The following is a 14,330-nucleotide window of genomic DNA, read 5'->3' on the forward strand; positions in this document are numbered from 1 at the left end:
ATTCCCGTAGAAACTCGAGAAGGGGCGGGGCAGGATCCCTCCTCAACGACAGGGGCTTACGTCAGGTAGGAACCGAAGGTCCCCCCTGGTAGCGCAGTCCCCAACGTGGGATCCTACAGAGAAATCTCTGTAGGATCCTTCCCCTTTTCCCTCGTAGCCGTAAGGAGAGAGGGTAATGGGGGAGGAATTGGATACTCGCTCGCCTTCCCAGTGGAACTAGCAGTTGGAGAAGAGTAGGAGCAGCCATCGCCTTGCGGCGATGGCCTCTCAGAGTCTGGGAAAACGTATCGTCAGGAGAAAACGTTTTCCCCGAGGAGGGTTACGAATCTCACTGTAGGTAAGGGTCTGCGCCACTGTGAACGTCGTCTGGGTGGGGCTGATCGACACCTGAACATGGAGAGAGCCGATACCGTCCTCAGACTCATTCCAGTCCTCGTCGAGGTCGAAACCTCTCAGGAGGACCGAAGGAGTATTTAAATACGGTGTCCGAAGACACGTAGAAACGCCCGCCGCTGTCGCAGTAGAGGAGGTGGAAGTAGATTGATCGACCGGCCAGAAACTGAGAGAGCCTTCTTGTCCGGGAGACGAGAGACTCTGGTTCAAGACAGAATCGGCAAGCTCCGATCGCGGGCATACCCACCGTCGGTTTGGGTTCCCTCTCGGGCCCCAAAACGACTCGAGCAGAGACATGGGCTCTGCTGGTGGGAGCGGAGATCCTTCCCCCCGGTCGTTGTGCTGACGAATCAGTGCAATAACCTGGGTAACAGTTTACTCTGAATCTCGGAAGATTACAGCGTCTTGAGGAGTAGGACCGTCCAGTCCCTCCAACAAGAGCGCTCCCAGGACCCTCCTCCTTCAGAGAAGGAGACCAGCAACAGATCCCTGACAGTTGCCTCCAATCACTTGCGCGTACGTCCTGGTTGGTCCTAAGACCAACCTGGCACGTGCGGCGTCGTGACGGGATCGTGAGCGGCGCATCTCTCACGATCACTTCCTATACCTCGCTCTTCCTGGCGTATGCCGAGGAAGTTGAAGGTATCGGAGAGACAGAACTGACGCTACAATACCCCTCTCCCCCTGACGGTCGCCTCCAATCACTTGCGCGTACGTCCTGGTTGGTCCTAAGACCATACGTGGCACGTGCGGCGTCGTGACGGGATCGTGAGCGGCGCACCTCTCACGATCACTCCTAGCTACCTCGCTCTTCCCGTGTAGCCCGAGGAAGTTGAAGGTAGTGGAGAGACAGAACCTGACGCTCCCCCCCGCCGCTCGCTGGCAGGACCAGCGTACGTGGGGGTCTGGCAGCCGATCACCAACCCGCCCGCGGTGGGGATCGATCTGCAGGCCTGGCCGTGCCGCTCACCTGTGGCGAGCGGCTCGACTGAGCACGTCGACCCCGGTCCCGTGCGTCAGACGAGCTGCTGCTGGTCACCGTATTCGCCCGGTCCCTGTGGGAGCGGCGGTCAGGTGACCTGCAGAGCTCGCTTTCGCCGTGAGACCGGTGAGCGGTCCTCGCGCACGTCAAACCGCTGGTACCAGCCGAGGCTGGTACCGTCGGGTCGAGGGGACCTGGGGACCTCTTCCCAGCCTTAAACCGTGGCCGGTCAGAGACCGTCACGTCCACCCCCCCGAGGTACCGGCTGGTCGCTGCGAGAGCGGCCGCTGGCCTGGCGAGAGTCACCTGAGCGGCTCTTTCGACAGTCTTCTGCTCCGTGCCTCGGTCATGAGCTGAGCGAACTCAGGCGTCTTAACTTTTGGCTGCACGGTCACCCAAAGGAGATCGTACACTCGGAACTTCTCGCGGACGAGAAACCGAGCCGGTACCTGGCTTTAGCAGCAGAGCTGCCAAGAAACCAGGCGAGGGTGTACCAGCGGTAGCCAGCACACCCTTGGTCCCCGTCTTCTTCTTCTTCTCAGATGGGGAGACGGGCCCCGTTCCCGAAGGAAGGCAGGAGGACCAGCAGAAGAACCCCCCCGTCACACCGGAATGTGACGAGCCCTTCGAAGTTCCCAGGAAGGAGTCTTCTTAGGGGGAATAACAAAACCCGGTTACCACTGGTTCGCTGCGAGAGCGGCCGCTGGCCTGGCGAGAGTCACCTGAGCGGTTCTCGCCAGCCTCTGCTCCGTGCCTTGGTCTTGGCGCCGAGCGAACTCTGGCGCCGAAACTTTGGCTGCACCGGTCCTCCCGAGGGAGAGCGTACACTCGGGATCTCCCGCGAACGAGAGACCGAGCCGGCAACCTGGCGTAGCGGCATCGCCGCTAGCACCAGGCGAGGAAGTACAAAGCTAACCGATACTCCTCTGGTCCCCGTCTATCTCTTGTTCCATACGAAGGGGATGACGAGACACCCCCGCTCCCGAAGGAGCAGGTAGGACCAGCAGACCAAGGACCCCCGTCCCACCGAGGTGGGACGGGTTGGGCCCTTAGCAGTTCCCGAAGGAGACTTCTTAGGGGGGGTGGGGGGGGGGAGGCAGCCTTCTTCTTCTTCGGCTTATGGGCCTAGAAGTGGCGAAGGGGTGAGGCAGCAACAGACGAAGACGAAGATGACACCTTCCTCTTCTTCGTCAGCTCACGCAGGACAGTCGTCAGGTCCTCCATCCAGGCCGGAGTCGGGCCTATTGCCGAAGCAACACGGCCCGACTGCACCTGTCCGGAAGGACCTGGGACTGGGGAAGACACACCATGGGCAGGAGCAGCATGACAGGCGCAGGAACCAGGAGCGACAGGAACAGCAACCAGCTCAGGAGCGGCAGGAACAGCGGCAGCGGTAAACACAGAAGGGACAGCCAAGCCCAGTAGCGGGAACCACATCAGCGACAGGTACGGCAGGCCCAGCCATCGCCTCGTAGAATCATCGGCAGCCAGCGTGGTACTGGCGGCGGTCCAGGGGCGAGCTGCTGGACAGCGGAAGTCTGGGGCAGGCACACGAAGAAAACACAGGCGGCGGCGGCATTACCCCTCCTCGGTACGCGGCGACCGGCCCTAGAAGCGGCAGACGGCGTCACCGACACAGCATGGGGAGTGTAGACCAGCGGGGGGAAGCAGCATAAGCGGCCGTGAAGGTTGTAGTGGAGACCACTCCAAGGTCACCGCCCCAGACCTCGCTAGACTTTGCAGCAGATCGTGGATGCTAGGCACGCCCTGCAGCCGCAGTGGTCCATACCTGTCCAAGGTCGTCTCCCACGGATGTAGCACCTGCGGTAGCACAAACAGATTAGTAAGAGGGGTTCCCTCACGCACGGGGGGGGGAGACATGCCCCACCCCGAACGGAAGGAAGACCCCAAAAACAAAATACGAGGAAGCTGAGCGGGGGGGCAGGAAAGAAGACGAAGAATCGGATACCAAGGGAGTCGCGGGAGAGCTTTCCGACGACTTCCTGGCAGACCTTCGCTTCCCCTACCCCCGCCACAGCAGTGAAAAGTAATATGAAAATGAAACAGAATACTGCACTTGCGATTCACTTCATAGAACTTAAAGAGGGAAAAATCAATTCCCGTAAGAGCGGAAAGGAAACTTGATCCATATAATATGATGCTATCATAAAATATATGAAAATGAACAATACTGCACTTGCTATTTTCACTTTCACAGCAATAAATCGTAAGGATTTAATTCCCGGGTAAGAGCGGAAATTGATCCAAAATTAAATTTGATGCAATTAATAAATGAAAATGAAAAGAAAACTGCATTGCGAATCACTTTCATTGCATTCTATTCATACAAAATAAGAGGCTCTTGCCGAGCGCAATCAAGCTCTTGGCAACGAACGCACAGGGCAAAAATATAATGAAAAAGAGTACTTACATCTTTCATTACACACTTTCGCCCAACCAAAATACATGACTCGGCGCGAGTGCGCCCGCCCTCGGCACCGAGACATAATTCAAGGGTTCAATTCATGAAAAAGAGCGGAAATCGCCGTCTCTACGGCGATAGCTCCATGTTGATTCATATTAAGTAATGAAAATGAAAACAGTGTACTTACAGTTTCATTTTTCAAGTCAAACCAACCATTAGTAGAAAACACAATATAAACCAAAGCATACGACGATGAAGCGGGCAGAGAGCGATGACGAACACGTCCTTCACACCCGCGGCCGAAAGCAAAAGTGATTCTTCACCTCTCGGGCGCGGCGCGCGCGCACGATCGGACAAGCAGTTAACTACCGTTTCTCCCCTTGTTCGAAGCTTACGACCGTCCCAGCTGCCGCTAGTTACCTTCCTATTGTTAAAGGACCGAGGGTTTTGTATTACGTATCGGAAACAACTGCAATTTTGGCATGTCAAAATAATCAGCCCACAAATATCAGAAATGGATCAAATTGCTCTCCCTATGACTGCTGAATAAGTGCCAGAAAGAAGTGCAATGTCAACTAATATACACACAATAACTTAATACAAAAACTGCTGTGCACAAACCTGGTCCTGCCAGCCTCCTCCCGTAGTCAACCACTGTTCTATTACAAGAGTAGCATGAATGATGGAATTGTGTTGGGGTGGTGGATGTCCTATTAAGACTGCTATTGTGGCAACGAGGGTTCCAGCCAGTAAACTGCTCCCTCCTAAACCTGAGCCTTTTGGTAACCTGGACCAAACTACAATTTCAATGCCTCCACCATACCTGGTAAAAAGTGCTAGACGTCAGAAACATTTTTTGACTTTCAAACTGCTCAATGCTTTGATATCTGCTCAAAAGTAGGGCAGTTTTAAATTTTCACAGTGGCTAAATTCTCGGATTTGCAGTACTAATATGAAAGTGTACTTTCCTAACTTCTGATAAGCATTGCTGTAACACTAAATATATATCTTAACAGCATGCACATTGCAAAGAGTACTGTAAGAAAAGTCACATTGAATTAAATACTACAGTATATTAATAAAAAAACAATGTTACAATATAAATGAAGTGCACTACAGACTCATTCCATAATCATATACTACGTACTTCAATAAAATTTTCAAGCAATTTACAAAAGCAATGAATGATACAAATTTCTTTATGTTATCTGCTACAGATATAGTAAAATTTCCAATTAACTGATTATCTTGAATACATTTGCAAATCTCAAAAAATTCATGTTGCTTAATATAGTTTCATGAAAATAAATGACCAGCCTCAAGAAAGCCAATAATCTAAGTTTGGTAAATTACTACCTTAGCATTGTTAAGCCAGATAACGAAACAAATCACTTAACCACTGCCTCATTAGCACTCTGACCACATATTTCATTCTCTGTCAACAAAGCATGCCACAGATCTCCATACGATCAACAATGTTGCATACTAAACAGTGGAAAATTTCCTGTGACACCAATATGAGTGACAATGGAAGCTGCCATTTCATTCACTTAGTTGATGCACAGCAAAAAATATCATTGGGTATACTATCTCACTGGCTACACTCCTTTGAAGCTTGTTTTCCATTTCACAATGTCTTTCAGCCAACCTTTGGCTGTAAATAATATTTCACACCCATGTTTTTCCACTATATACTATGTTCTATATATGTTCGATAATCTTCTAACAAATCCTTGTTGACAGAAATTTAGGTCAGTTTGTTCTAAAGTTCCCTTGCACATTCACCTTTGCTTGCAAAGGCCTCCTTCAACATCACAAAGTACTACTGTTTACATTTTAACAGATAAATCATACAAAACCCAATTATTGAACTGTCTCATTAATGAACCATGGCCCAAATTACAAACCAATCTTGAAGAGAATTTCTTTTACTAGAAAGCCACAAACAAGTTTAGAAACTTCATATTTCCTCTTCATTATGGTGTCTGAATGTCACACAATGTATAAAAATGAAGAGGAAGAACAAGCAAAAACTTTTTTTTAAATACAAAAGAAACAATTTGCTGGTATGGAAAGACTTTGCCAAAAGCAAGCAAACATGATAAGGAGATAGTTTTAAGTAAACACCACAACAATTACCATACAAGTCCACAAATAATTTAATGACAGAATAACCTTTAAAAATATTAACACAAATAATGCAAACTGATGCCAATAACTTAATTACTCCACAGGTGCACATATCTAACTCAAATTGAATCTCCGATATATTAAAGTCTGGAAAGACTACAATAGTTTAAATACCCTTTGAGCTCTTTCCTTCATAACCTATTGTAGTTATAAGTAACCTGTCATTATTTACTACAGTCGCAACTTATGCGAGCATAAAAATGAAAACACTTAATTCTTTGAACCATCTGACCTCCCTTACTGTTTCCAATTAAGAAACTGGAAAGTATCATACGTGTAAAACGAGGGTCTATGACAGTAGTGGCCCGCGGCTTTAATATGTGATTAAAACACTATGCAAAAGTTAAAATATAAAATTCTAATCAACTCGCACAATTTAGAAATACCTTGAATAAACAGAATACTTTAAAGTTATAAGAAAATCTTAGTTAACACGTCTTTCAACATAAAAATAAAAATTTCCCTAATGTCTCAAAAAAATTCTAAAAACTCAACATGTATGAAATTAATGTATACTTTGCCAATGGTTCATGAACATAAGAGAAAATCAAAGAAGCTATCTGCTTCAAACTGAAATAAAAAACAGTTTTGAGAGAATTATGCATGAGAAAAAATAATAATCTCATTATGTTATGACAGGAAGGTAAGGTTTCCATTTTTTCCCATTGTTTTGCCAAGGAAGACTGACTGCTTTAAGTGGGGCCCACCCAAGACATGACATTAAGATCAGACAGTTCTATAGTCACTTAGGAATAAAACATAAAGAATCTGAGCATGAATCTAAATAATTGTATCAGCAGATACAATAGACTGCATATAGTTCAAGGTAAAGGAAAAGTAAAGCTTGTAATGCACATCTAAAGATTCATTTAATGAAGTTCTTGCATAAAACTGAAGCAAATCTAAATGTATATAACATACTTGTTTCTTGCATAGCCCAAGAAGCCACTCTTGGATTAACCTTTAATTCCCTGTTTTCATGAAATATTTTTCTTACCTTTTCTCTAACTGAGAAGCCAAGGAATCGTCACTTGATAAATCTAAAACATGGCAGTAAACCAAAACAGCTTTTACCAGAGCTCCCTGAGCAACTGGATTGTCATAGTCACAAAGTTGTTCAAGTTCAGTCCATGTTAAAACTAAGTCCCCACCAGACCAATCCTGAAGTGTACATATTATGTGAAACTCTGGTACAAATCTCATTCGAGCACCCATTGGTTTCTGTCCATTAACCTGTATCAAACCACAGTACAAATTACCATAAGTAAAAATAATTATCTTTTAAAATTCACTGGGTAATATTTTGATATCAATAAGATTCATTTGAAATTTTGTTTCCTCACAACTTGATTATAGTATTGCATAGTTCCTTAACTAAACATGACCAAAAACTATGAAGGCATGGTGCTCGTGTGTTTACCTTGACTGCAACATTTAACACAGCTCCGCCTTGTTCATAGCAGACTGGGGGAGTATCACTCCACCCACCAGCAAGATCAAGTCTTGCAGGGCAATGAGCTTCCACCCATTCTCCTATTTCCATTTTCTGTTTTAATTCCGACAATTCCCAAGGAATCTTCACATTCTTCTGTGCCGTTTCTACCTGCAATCCAAGAGAAAGTGATGATGCTTGAAAATTGAGAGCTAAGCATTTCCTGCAGTGCTTATGAAAAACAACATGGGCAACTTTTTTTTTTAAGTAAATGAAGGACCAGGTAAAAAAAATCTGTTCTTTTAAATGTTTAACAGTACTATTCAGTGAACACCATAGTTAAAGCTAAGTCCATTAAAGTTATAGCAATAACAAAATTGGAACTATTATTACTGCACTGATTAGTGAAATAGTGTAAGAAATAATACACATGAAACCCAAAAGTTGGCATCAAGTTTACTGAAGTATATTCAAAAGCTTTCAGTCACAAGAACAAAACAAAATCATGGTTCATGAAGCCACAAGTATTTTCATCACATTCAATAATAAAACATTCTGGAAGATTTGCATTAACACTCTCATTGGATAACCTACCATCTAATCTAATACATACTATTCTTTTTCAAACATACTTTTACACAAACGTTTATTGCTAATACTACTAATAAGATATGCTACAGGAATAAAAATGGCAACTGTATATAGCATTTAGGTAGTTAGTTACCAAATTCAGACAATGTGTCAGTGAGCACATCGTACGAAAAACTTACAATATTGCAAAAGTACATTATCTACATTTTTGGATGAGCTACGATGTAACCATTACAAAGTGAAAAAAATACGTAAAATACTTTGTGTTTTTAAGTTTTCAGACACAGTATATTTCAATTTTAAATTTCCAAAAGAGAAAACTGAAGGTTAAATGGACTTCCAAGCCTCCTAGCTAATTTTCTTTTTTTAGGGGGAGGGCATGTCACGGGTAGCGACTTATGCAGCTGAGGAAGGATACTATTGAAAACGAAAATGTTCTTTCTGACCCTGCTCCTTTTATTAGTTATATAAGTTCCCATAGGATTGACCTAGAGCAGACAGAGCGAAGGCTAGAGAGAAAAAAGACAGATAAGAAGAGAGACAAAAGGACTGAAGAGAAAGGACAGAGAGAAGAAGCATACGAGAGCCCCCTTCAGACATTTTGCATGTTAAGTCCAAGAGAGAAACAGAGTGACCTAGCCTAAGTAGCATCTGAAAGCTTTGAAGGGAGATATCACAGGACTGGCTATTCCACCTTGAATGATCAGCATCAACAACCCTCCATCAAAGGGTAACATGATATTGTTATTTTACAATAAAGTTTTGTACATACTTACCTGGCAGATATATACTTAGCTTACGTCTCTGACGTCACGACAGAATTCAAAACTCGCGGCAAATGCGACAGGTAGGTCAGGTGATCTACCCCACCCGCCGCTGGGTGGCAGGTGTATGAACCAATCCCCCTTTCCAGTCATAATTCCTCTTCCACCTGTCTCCTGAGGGGAGGCTGGGAGGGCCATCAATCGTATATATCTGCCAGGTAGTATGTACAAAACTTTATTGTAAATAACAATATCATTTTTGTACATGAATTTTTCTTCCTGCCAGATATATACTTAGCTGATTTGACACCCTTGGTGGAGGGAAAGAGACAGAGCTAACAAGGAAAAAGGGGAAACAACATCTGTTGTAGGATACTAACAAACCTTGGTTCTTACCTGATAAGGCTGAAGACTTCATAGTTACTGTCTATTAGTCTGCAAAGCCTGAAGAGCTACAGCGAGGGCGTGACCTACAGCTGAAAAGACTCTTTGGGTCTACCGAAGGGATTTGATATCCGCTTACTCAGTAGAATCCAAGTCGGATCATGTCAATGGGGATTCGCCCTCTTAAATGACAGAGCCTGACCACTACCAATGCAGGGAGCTCTAGCACAAACAGATCACCTAACCATTCTAATGTTAGCACTACGAATAGAAAGAGATGCCTACCCGCATCCTCTTTCAAACAACCATAAAAACACAATACAAACAATAGGGGAAAAAATTTACAAAGGATATGCTTCAGCTCCCTGCCCCAGCACCGAATCCGCCGATACATACGGGCCTAACGCGAAGCACTTATCGTAAGTAATCTTGACGTCTCTAAGGTAGTGGTTCGCGAATACTGAATTGCATCTCCAGAATGTTGCTTTCACAGATTCTGGAGTGACATATTCTTGTTGAAAGCCAAGGACGTAGCAATGGCTCTTACCTCGTGAGCCTTGACTTTCAAAAGCTTGAACTGATCCTCACCGCAAGCCAAATGTGCTTCCTTCACGAAGCTTCTAATAAAGAAGGACAAAGCATTTTTAGACAATGGTCTACTGGGATCCTTTACAGAGCACCAAAGTTCAGGGTTCCTTAAATGCCCCTTAAGAGACTTCTTCCGCTGGAGGTAGTATCTTAAAGTCCTACAGGGCAAAGAGTTCTTTCCGGCTCTTCCCCTACCAGGGGAGCTAAGCCTGGAACCTCAAAACTCCTTGGCCAAGGATTTGAGGGGTTCTCGTTCTTAGCTAGAAAAGAAGGAAGGAAGGAACAAATACTTGGAATCTCCTTTGAAAAACCTACCCTTCCTTCTAGAGCATGAAGCTCGCTAACTCTCTTGGCAGATGCTAAAGCCAAAAGAAACAGAGCCTTCTTCGTAAGATCCTTGAAAGAAGATGACTGGGGAGGTTCGAACTTCGAGGACCTCAGGAAACGAAGAACCACATCCAGATTCCAGCTCGGAATTTGAGACGAGGGTTTCTTGCAAGTTTCGAAAGATCTTAGCAGATCATGTAGATCTTTGTTGTTGGAGATATCTAAGTTCCTGTGCCTCCTAAAACACCGAGCTAGAACATGCTCCGATATCCTTTGATGGTCGAAACTGCAAGACCGCATTTTTCCCTGAGAAAAACCAGGAAATCTGCGATTTGATTTGGGTCACAGAGGTACTGGAAGAGGAAAGCTTCTGGTTTCTGCACCAACGGCGAAAGACGTCCCACTTCGACTGGTAGACTCTAAGAGTAGAGGGCCTTCTAGCTGAGGCGATAGCCTTCGCTGCCTTAGCTGAAAACCCCTTCGCTCTGACAAGACTTTTGACAGTCGAAAGCCAGTCAGATTGAGAGCGGGGAGGTTTTGTGATACCTGTCGAAGTGGGGTTGTCTGAGCGATCTACTCTTTGTGGAAGAGCTCTTGGAAAGTTCACCAGCCATTCCAGTACCTCTGTGAACCAATCTTGGGCCGGCCAGAATGGAGCTACCAGCGTCATCCTTGTCGCTTCCGAGGCCGCAAACTTTCTGAGTGTTTGACTCAGAATCTTGAATGGAGGAAAGGCACAGACGTCCAGACCTCTCCAGTCTAGAAGGAAAGCATCGACTGACACTGCTCCTGGGTCTGAGATCGGGGAGCAGTAGAGGTCTATTCTCTTGTTCTTTGCTGTCGCAAATAAGTCGATATGAGGTCTGCCCCATAACCTCCACAGGTCTTGGCAAACTTCTGAGTGCAGAGTCCACTCCGAGGGGAGCACTTGATTCCTCCTGCTCAGGAGATCGGCCGACATTCCTTTCTCCCTGTACGAACCTGGTGAGGAGAACGATCTTCCTTGCCTGAGACCACAACAGCAAGTCCTTCGCTGTTTCGTACAGGGAGAAGGAGTGTGTCCCCCCCTGCTTTCTTATGTAAGCCAAGGCTGTGGTGTTGTCCGAGCTGACCTGAACTATAGCATTTCGGACGTGGAGCTCGAAGGCTTTTAACGCCAACCACACTGCCATCAACTCTTTGTTGTTGATGTGCCAGGACACCTGTTCCCCCTCCCAGGTGCCTGACACTTCTCTTGACCCTAGGGTCGCACCCCAACCCGTCTCCGACGCGTCGGAAAACAATACTTGGTTCGGGTTTGGCATGTACAGAGACAGACCTTCTGCAAATCGGAGAGGATCTGCCCACCACAGAAGGTCCTTCTTGATTCCTTTTGATATCATGAAGGAGAATTCCAGATCTAGAGAGAGACACCTCCAATTCCGGTAAAGGAAGAATTGGAGAGGTCTGAGATGCAACCTTCCTAGAGAAGCGAATTGCTCCAGCGAGGAAAGTGTCCCCAACAGACTCATCCACTCCCTTGCTGTGCATGCATCTTTCTCTAGGAAGGTCGTTAGTTTCTCTCGGCAACGAGCAATCCTCTCTGGTGATGGATATGCCCGAAAATCCGGAGAAACCATCTGAATCCCCAGATATATCAGCTCTTGACTGGGGATTAATTGTGACTTCTGGAAGTTCACCAGAAGCCCCAACCCCAACAAACTTGCTAAAGTAAGTGTCTTTTGTAGGTCCTCCAGACATCGTTCTTGTGAGCTTGCTCTGATCAGCCAATCGTCTAGGTAGAGAGACAGCCTCACTCCCTCCAAATGTAGCCACTGCGCTACATTCTTCATTAAACCCGTGAAAACTTGAGGGGCTGTCGAAAGGCCGAAGCACAAGGCCCTGAATTGGAAGATCTTCCTCCCATCATGAATCTTAGAAAACTTCCGTGAAGAAGGATGGATAGGCACACGGAAAGTAAGCGTCCTGAAGATCTAGGGACACCATCCAGTCCCCTGGACGAAGAGCCGCCAACACTGAAGAAGTTGTCTCCATGGCGAACTTCCTCTTTTCTACGAAGATATTCAGGGCGCTTACATCCAGAACCGGTCTCCATCCTTGGGAACTAGGAACAGTCTGTTGTAAAAACCCGCAGAATGAGGATCTTTCACTTCTCCAGCATAAGATCTACTGCTAGAGAGAGGGCTTGATTCATGATGGGGTCCTTGTACTTGGCTACCAACTCCCTCGGAGTCGTCGTCAACGGAGGTCTTGATAAGAAGGGAATGAGGTAGCCTTTGCGGACAATCGAGAGTGACCAGTTGTCCACCCCTTTCTGGGCCCAGACGTCGGCAAACTTCAGAAGTCTGGCACCACTGATGTCTGGAGAACTTGAATACTACTTCTTCCCTCTGATGGGTCTAGAGAAGGTCTTCCTCGTTTAGCGTGGGTCTAGATCCTCTAGAAGGAAGAAGCTCTGGCAGGAGGGACTCCTTGAAAGGGCTCCTGCCTAACTGGAGTCTCTCTCTTGGTTTTAGCCTGGAAAGAAGAGTGAGGCTTCCTGGTAGACTGGGCTAGCATGTCCTGTGTAGCCTTAGCTGAAAGGGCACAAGAAACATCCTGAATGATCTTTCTTAGGGAAGAGTTGAGGAGAGAGCTGAGAATACAGGAGAGAGGCTCTCTGAGCATGAGATACTGATTTCGTCAGGAACGAACAGTAAACAGATCTTTTCTTGATTACTCCCGCTCCGAAAAGGGAAGCTACTTCACTCGATCCATCTCTCACTGCCTTATCCATACACGTGAGAACACTGATAAGATCCTCAGGTGAAATGGAATCCGGGGTCTGCGTCTTCTTGGCCAAAACGCCCAAAGACCAGTCTAGGAAGTTAAACACCTCCAGGACTCGGAACATTCCCTTCAACAGGTGGTCAAGCTCATTCATCCCCCATGTCGTCTTAGCAGACATGAGGGCAGAGCGTCGAGAGGAATCCACCAGTGAAGAGAAGTCCGAGTCTGCCGAGGAGGGAAGAACGAGGCCCAAGGGTTCTCCCGATTCATACCAGAATCCTAGTTTTCCAGTTAGCTTAGAAGGAGGAAAGAGAACACCGTCTTTCTCCCTTTCTCTTCCTTCGAAAGAAGCCACTCACCAAAACCTCTAAGCGCCTTCTTCATAGAGATTGCAGGCTTCATCCTGACACAGGATGAAACCTTCGAAGTTTTCGAGGTCGAAAATAACGATAGAGGCGAGGGCGGGGCGACAGGAGAAAGGGCGTCTCCGAATTCCTGAAGCAACAGGTCCGTCAAACGCTTGTATGAAGAAACGGAGGAATCTTTAGTAATTTCTTCTTCCGAGGGATCCTGTTCTTCTTCCGCCGAAGATCCTTCACGATCCTTACGATGATAGGCTGTCTTGTCCTCAGCCGAGAGTCCATCCTTGGAAGAACGTCTGGAAGAACTCTGACATCTAACCGGGGAAGTCATAACTTCCGTTGAGATTCTGCCTGAAAACTCTTTCTTGTCAGGATGAGGGCGTATTCTAGGCTCTTGGCGCCTAACGAACGCAGGGCGAAAATCTGGCGAAGAGTGCCTATTAGGCGAAAAGCGTCTATCAGGCTTTCCTGTGGCGCCTGTCTAAAGGAGAGCGGCTGCCTGGCGAAGAGCGCCTGTCATGCGGGAAGCGATTATCAGGCTCTTGGCGCCTGCTGCGAGGAGAGCGAATCTCTGGCGACGAGCGCCTACCAGGAGAGAAGCGTCTGACAGATTCCCGGCGCCTAACTCGAGGAGAGCGAAAATCGGGAGAATAGCGCCTTGTAGTAGAAGAGCGCCCACCAGGCTCTTGGTGCCTGCTAAGCGAAGGGCGGCTGACAGGAGAAGAGTGCCTGTCTACCAAAGGGCGTCTGGTCACAGGAGAGCGGAAGCCTGAAGGAGAGCGGCTCCCATGAGAAATACGCCTACCAGGCTCCTGGCGTCTGCCAGCGGGAGAGATCCTGTCTCGAGACGAGCGCCTGTCAGGAGAGGCTCGACTACGGGAAGCATGCCCCTTGTCCGACGGAGAAACGATGTCCGCAGGAGAGCGCATGTTCCGTTGAAGAGCGCCTCGTACCTACGATCCACTCCTGGAGAGAGGACGGTTACTGACGAATAGCGTAAACCTGGAGAAGAGCGCCTGGACTTCTTTATCGGGAGCGAGACGTCCTTCCTACGACAAGAAGTCACAATCAAAGAGTCAGCCAGAGCCGTAATCTGCGCCTGCAGACTAGCCAAAACACGTGT

The 14,330-nt window shown here is 47.0% G+C and overlaps 1 protein-coding gene across 3 annotated transcripts in view; it reads right to left on the reverse strand.

Moving 5' to 3' along the window:
* The window catches only part of LOC135209719 (L-fucose kinase-like), a 262,617-nt gene that overhangs the window by 38,919 nt on the left and 209,368 nt on the right, over positions 1-14,330 (reverse strand). For all 3 annotated transcript variants that reach the window (XM_064242480.1, XM_064242482.1, XM_064242481.1), the window contains 3 exons: positions 7,411-7,593; positions 6,988-7,223; positions 4,422-4,623 (listed from right to left, as the gene is read on the reverse strand). In XM_064242480.1, coding sequence (XP_064098550.1) covers positions 4,422-4,623; positions 6,988-7,223; positions 7,411-7,593 — 621 coding nt within the window. The remainder of the gene's footprint in view (positions 1-4,421; positions 4,624-6,987; positions 7,224-7,410; positions 7,594-14,330) is intronic.

Source organism: Macrobrachium nipponense, chromosome 38 (assembly GCF_015104395.2).
Source record: "Macrobrachium nipponense isolate FS-2020 chromosome 38, ASM1510439v2, whole genome shotgun sequence".
NCBI lineage: Eukaryota > Metazoa > Arthropoda > Malacostraca > Decapoda > Palaemonidae > Macrobrachium > Macrobrachium nipponense.